At 41.3% G+C, this 6508-nt stretch overlaps 1 protein-coding gene across 1 annotated transcript; it reads right to left on the bottom strand.

Annotated features, from left to right (window-relative positions):
- Positions 1 to 4372: 4372 nt before the first annotated feature.
- LOC120054180 (T-cell acute lymphocytic leukemia protein 2-like) lies at positions 4373 to 5986 on the bottom strand. The gene is made up of 2 exons (XM_039001628.1): positions 5721 to 5986; positions 4373 to 5097 (listed from the first exon to the last, which is right to left on the bottom strand). Exon 2 carries the CDS (start codon positions 5083 to 5085, stop codon positions 4747 to 4749), a length of 339 nt encoding a protein of 112 aa, XP_038857556.1. The 5' UTR covers positions 5086 to 5097; positions 5721 to 5986; the 3' UTR covers positions 4373 to 4746.
- Positions 5987 to 6508: the final 522 nt, after the last annotated feature.

The raw sequence follows: 6508 nt of genomic DNA, 5'->3' as shown, positions 1-6508 counted from the left end.
TAATATTGAGTTGCACCCCCTTTTGCCCTCAGAACACCCTCAGAACACTAGCCCATGTTGACTCCAATGCTTCCCACAGTTGTGTCAAGTTGGCTGGATGTCCTTTGCTCATATCGGTACCCTGACTTGAATGGAATTTGTGCCACAAATGCAAAAATTGAAGCATTTGTAAACAGTGCCAAGGAAACTAAACCAAAGCATGGATTGCTGTCATACATTGTCCAAAGACTGCTTACAGGGTAGGAAACCAATATGTAATGTTGTAATTTGGGGGAACTATCCTTTTAAGAGCAGTCACCTGTCCATTCCCACGGGCTGTATGCCTGTGTTCAGCAGCTGCACATTGCTCCGTTTACACACCATTAGCAGGTTTAATGGTGATGGAGAAAAGGCCTTACACCAACTCACTGTTTACCCTTCAGCTCAGTAGTTGCAGCCTGTTGGCACGGCAGGACATGGGGCAGATTTAAACAGTGACAATAGGTGATTAGTAGCCTGGTTAAATGTTAAACAATGGTGATCTCCGCATTCAGGCTGGTTTAACCAGGCTAGGTGATTAGGGCTCTAGATGTGTGACCTTGGGGTATAATCATCTTCTTAGTTGATGACATCAGGGCCAATGCAAGGGTGAAACGAGGAAACTGTTTTGTTTTTGTTTACATTTGTTCACCAATCGGTGGCACTTTAATTTACATTACTGTTTTCACTGATATTCTCTTTGTATTTAATAGGAAATTATGTGGAGGTAACAATGGGTACTTACTTTTATTTAACTAGGCAAGTCAGTTAAGAACAAATTCTTATTTACAATGACGGCCTACCAAAAGGCAAAAGGCCTCCTGTGGGGACGGGCCTGGGATTAAAAAATATATATATATACAATATAAATATAGGACAAAACACACATCACAGCAAGAGAGACAACACAACCCTACATAAAGAGAGACCTAAGACAACAACATAGCAAGACAGCAACACATGACAACACAGCATGGTAGCAACACAACATGACAACAACATGGTAGCAACACAACATGGTAGCAGCACAAAACATGGTACAAACATTATTGGGCACAGTCAACAGCACAACTGTCAGTATGAGTGTCCATGATTGAGTCTTTGAATGAAGAGATTGAGATAAAACTGTCCAGTTTGAGTGTTTGTTGCAGCTCGTTCCAGTCGCTAGCTGCAGCGAACTGAAAAGAGGAGCGACCCAGGGATGTGTGTGCTTTGGGGATCTTTAACAGAATGTGACTGGCAGAACGGGTGTTGTATGTGGAGGATGAGGGCTGCAGTAGATATCTCAGATAGGGGGGAGTGAGGCCTAAGAGGGTTTTATAAATAAGCATCAACCAGTGGGTCTTGAGATGACCAGTTTACAGGTATACAGAGATGACCAGTTTACAGGTATACAGAGATGACCAGTTTACAGGTATACAGAGATGACCAGTTTACAGGTATACAGAGATGACCAGTTTACAGAGGAATATAGAGTGCAGTGATGTGTCCTATAAGGAGCATTGGTGGCAAATCTGATGACCGAATGGTAAAGAACATCTAGCCGCTCGAGAGCACCCTTACCTGCTGATCTATAAATGATGTCTCTGTAATCTAGCATGGGTAGGATGGTCATCTGAATCAGGGTTAGTTTGGCAGCTGGGGTGAAAGAGGAGCGATTTCATTAGAGGAAACCAAGTTTAGATTTAACTTAAGCCTGCAGCTTTGATATGTGCTGAGAGAAGGACAGTCCACCGTCTAGCCATACTCCCAAGTACTTGTATGAGGTGACTACCTTAAGCTCTAAACCCTCAGAGGTAGTAATAACACCTGTGGGAAGAGGGGCATTCTTCTTACCAAACCACATTACCTTTGTTTTGGAGGTGTTCAGAACAAGGGTTAAGGGTAGAGAAAGCTTGTTGGACACGAAGAAAGCTTTGTTGTAGAGCATTTAACACAAAATCCGAGGAGGGGCCAGCTGAGTATAAGACTGTATCATCTGCATATAACTGGATGAGAGAGCTTCTGTTACGGATCCCCCCGGTACTAATGCTCATTCTGTTCACCAGTTCCTGAGGTTTACGTCACCGGCTTTCTAGGCTTCACTGAACGAGATTCATTATCATCAACCCCGGACTGTCTTGTCTGCTTACACACACCTGGTTCCCATTTCCCCTGGTTAGTATGTTATATATGTGCCCTCTGTTCCCTCTGTCTTTGTCGGTTATTGTCGGTTATCCCATGTCCGTTGGTGGTGTGAGTATCTATGCGTTGGTGCAGCTGTTATGCTGCATGCTATATATATTGTGTAATACGGGTATCGTCCCGTATCGGTCAATGAGGTTTACCCTCGCTCTTTTGTTTGAGTATAGTCCAGTGTTTTTGTATACGGGTTTGTTTTGGGTGTATTAAAATCCCCTATTGTGTATTCCTGCGCCTGTCTCCAAAATCCTTTATACCAGCGTGACAGCTTCCTACTGCCTGAGCTATGTTATTGATGTAAATTGAGAAGAGCGTGGGGCCTAGGATCGAACCTTGCTGGTACTTATTGGTACTGGTACTTACTGGTACTTGACAAAATAGATCTGTTAATTTGTGTATTTAACAGATGGCATTTTTTCTCAAAACAAAATGTTTATTGTGTTGTAAGGTTATGCATTTCTCTAAATCTAATTTCACAGTTCTTACATAATAATCCATGATTAGAGCCTAGAGGGAAATTCAGTAATTCAAGTTGAATCTAATATGTGCGTATCCATACCTAGGGCAAATATCCAAATAATGACTTATTCCAATTCAAATGTTATTGGACACAGAAATGGCCAAGCCTGTGTAAACTACACTGGCATCTGACTTCATTGACATTTTGTTGCAGAAAGGGGATAAAAACATTCCATTCAAGAGCCCATAGGAGCCCCTCAGGACTAGCAGCGCTGCATCTGCCTGTTGGGTCAGTGATCAGGGTTTGACTGCATGTTGACCTGTGTGATTGCAGGGCACAAGTTAAGTTGTCCTTTTTCTCTTCCCCTCTCTCTGCCCTCGGACACTAGATAAGGGTTCAGAGTTCAGGGGTTGTCTCTGTGTCCACACAGTGGTCAGAGGGTTTGTAGAGGACAATCAGAGGCGCGGCCATCACTGACCCCATTGAGAGGAAACAAGGGTATTACTAGGCTAGAGGGTCCAGAATGGACCAGTACAAATGCATAGGGAGCAGCTGTACTGTTGACTTCCTGGCTCGGCACTTTGAGGTGTTTGTTAAATTAGTACAAATGGTTGCATGGTGTCAATGGAATACCAGGGTTATTTACAATAAGAGGATGGTACTTAATGTGTACTTACTTTTGATAAATTCAAACAAAGTTTATATTTTTTTATTAACAAATCATTATTAAATAAATAGTTATAATAAATAACATATTCACAACTTAATATTAACCAACATAATTTACACAAAAAAAAAAACACAATAGCCTTGACAAATGATGGTTAAATAATAATCTTTGGTTACATGACATGCTTATTGTACAAAAAGAGCAAGATGAATAAATACTTGAATGGACAGACAACAAAAACTATTCCTGTTATCTGTTCACACAATACAGTCCTACAATTGGAACATATTTCAAAGAGGATTGTCAGTTGTGTTATCATGCAGCTCAATCCTGTCGTCCCAATAAATAGTAAATTAATGCGTATAACAGCAATGTGTCAATCAGTGAATGTGGTCATATTGCAGGATTTTGATAATAAATATTGATTTGCAAATAAGCAAGGTCATAATCAGTCTCATCATAAAATCGTCATTTGAACAAAAGAAAGTGTCCTTTGCTGTCACGTTCCTGTTTTCTTTGTTCCTGTTTTCCTTGTTTTTGTATGTGTTTAGTTGGTCAGGGCGTGAGTTGGGGTGGGCATTCTATGTTATGTGTTTCTATGTTGGGTTAAATGTGTTGCCTGATATGGTTCTCAATTAGAGGCAGGTGTTTGACGTTTATTCTGATTGAGAACCATATTAAGGTAGGCTGTTCTCACTGTTTGTTTGTGGGTGATTGTTGCTGTGTCTGTGTTTGTTGCACCGCACGGTACTGTCTCGTTCGTGCGTTCATTGTTTTTTATGTTCACAAGTTCAGGTCTGTTTAACGTTGTTTTGTAGTTTATTCAAGTGTTCTTCGTGTTTCGTCTTCATTTAATAAATCATTATGTCTACATACCTCGCTGCGTGTTGGTCCGATCCATGCTCCTCCTCGTCCGAGGAGGAGGAATTAGACAGCCGTTACATTTGCATTTTGTAATTAGATTGCAGTCCTTGGTGAATTGGACAAGACTTTATCTTTCCTGAAATGTCTTTCCCAAATAAATTCCCTTAAATGATCCTTTATGGCCTTAATGCATCCTTATTTCTTTTTTTTTTTTTTTTAATGTTTGATGTGGACATCTTTCCCCACCGACAAAATGAAAATACATGTCTGACATGAAGGGGGGAAGATTACAGATTACATTTCACATGGCTCCCATCCTCCCCTGTCATAATGTCAACATCAAGAGTGTAGCTAAATAAATCCATCTCAATCTATTTAATTCAGCAGGCAGGGCATCATCCACAAATATCTTCTGCTTGCCATCACAACCAACACTGTACTCCTCAAGTGTCACAGAACCAAAATGGAGTCTATGAATGGGGGCCTTGTGACAGACAGTTTCACCCAGGGAGTTGTAGATGATCACCCATCAGAGGAAACTGCAGCAGGCACACTACCAGGCATCGGTGCTGTCACAGCTTGATCCAGGGGAGAGGGCGTCAGTGTCGCTGGCCAGGCCCCAGGTCAGTGAGGAGGAGTGGAGACGTTCCACGTTGCCCCTGAGGAAGGTGAGCAGGGCTGTGGGGGAGTGTGAGGCAGGCTGGCCACTCTGGCTCTCGAGCAGCTGCACCAGGAAGTTGATGTAGCGCATGGCCAGCCGCAGGATCTCGTTCTTGCTCAGCTTCTTCTCTGGCGGGTGGGTGGGGATGAGCTTGCGGAGCTCAGCGAAGGCAGTGTTGACGTTGTGCTGCCGCCAGCGCTCCCGTGTGTTGGTGAACACCTTTCTGGTCATGGTGCTGCTCTCCTGGAGGGAGGAGAAGAGGAGAGCGTTTTAGAGAGAAATGTACACACAATTCAAACTCCTATGGGGCTGTTCTAATAGAAAGCAGGTGTTGTTCAGTAGGGTGCCATTTCTGGCGCAGACCCTAGACAGAAACACTATATGGTGGTATCACATAAAATGTGGCACCAGAGAATCTAAATCTCAATGATAACTGAAATAGGACGCATTAACACTGTAATGGAAAGTAATAGATGTAAAATATAGTTTAAGTATGACAAATAGAATGCATTTGACATTGGAATTCAGTTTCATCTTTAGAAGATGAAAAATACCATAATGAAAATAGATGTTTGTGGAAAATGTCTGACCTTCAGTCAATACATAGAGGATGCTTGTGCTATTGTGTTACGGCATTATAGGCGTACATACAAATAATTTCACTTTGGCTGTATTGAAGAACTATCTACTTCTAATATGGTACACTCATGAATACAAACTGATAATCATTTATTTTATCTTAACAATAATAAGGTTTCTTAACATTTCATGAGAATTAGAATTCCACCAATTCCTCCAACAATTCCACAACATGAAATTCAACAGAGGAAAAACAAAACGAATCTACTTATTGTCCGTGATCTCACCTGTTAAGTGCTTTAGCGTGCAGACAGAGGTATCAGGTAGTAGAAGTGTGTACTCCTACTGCAGTAACCAAGTCCTGTGTATAGTCCGTCCAGTCAGTCCAGCCTTCTCATACTCTCTGATGACTGTGTGTGAGAGGGAGGGATGGAGAGAGGGGAAAGGCTAGCGCACGCTTCTCACATTTAATAGCAGAGTGAGCCCCTATTGTGTGACGTGTGCTGTCGTTGAGCCTCTCCTTCAGTCTGCTGCATTGTGTGAGGTGTTCAACTCAAGAGAGATGTTTCCAGACACAGACCGCTGTGTTGGGTGTTTTATTCTGTCTGTAAACAAATAGATGACCAATGGGTTAGAGAAATGAGGTTAGGGGTAAACATACAAATACTGACGTAATATCATACAATAATGTTTAACAATTTGAAAGTGTTTTTTGGAAACTTTGCTTTCATATCATCCACAACTTTTTGTTGAGTCATTTCTAGGGTTGCAAAGCTACCGGTAATTTACCAAAGCTACCGGAATTTTCAGTAATTTTGGTAATCAACAGAAAATCTATGGCAATCAATCATAACTTTGGTAATTTGTACTTGAATTACTTTTTTTAACGATATCGATATATAGTATTAATCTTTTATATTTGTATTGTCTATGAGTTTCTATTAGATAGACCATATGGTTCAAGAGAAAATAGCCTAATTAATGAAAAAGCATCAAATCAACAATGCCATTTTTTAAATATAAACTCCTCCAACGATTGACGATCATTTTTCACAACTGCCACCAGTCCTACGCC

The sequence above is a fragment of the Salvelinus namaycush genome, chromosome 1 (genome assembly GCF_016432855.1).
Source record: "Salvelinus namaycush isolate Seneca chromosome 1, SaNama_1.0, whole genome shotgun sequence".
Classification (NCBI taxonomy): domain Eukaryota; kingdom Metazoa; phylum Chordata; class Actinopteri; order Salmoniformes; family Salmonidae; genus Salvelinus; species Salvelinus namaycush.
Note: the sequence above shows the minus strand (reverse complement) of the source record. Positions and strands in the feature narration are given on the sequence as shown.

Bases quoted from the DNA above. Each gene is read 5' to 3' on its own strand.
- LOC120054180 (XM_039001628.1), bottom strand. From the start codon at position 5,085: ATGACCAGAAAGGTGTTCACCAACACACGGGAGCGCTGGCGGCAGCAC.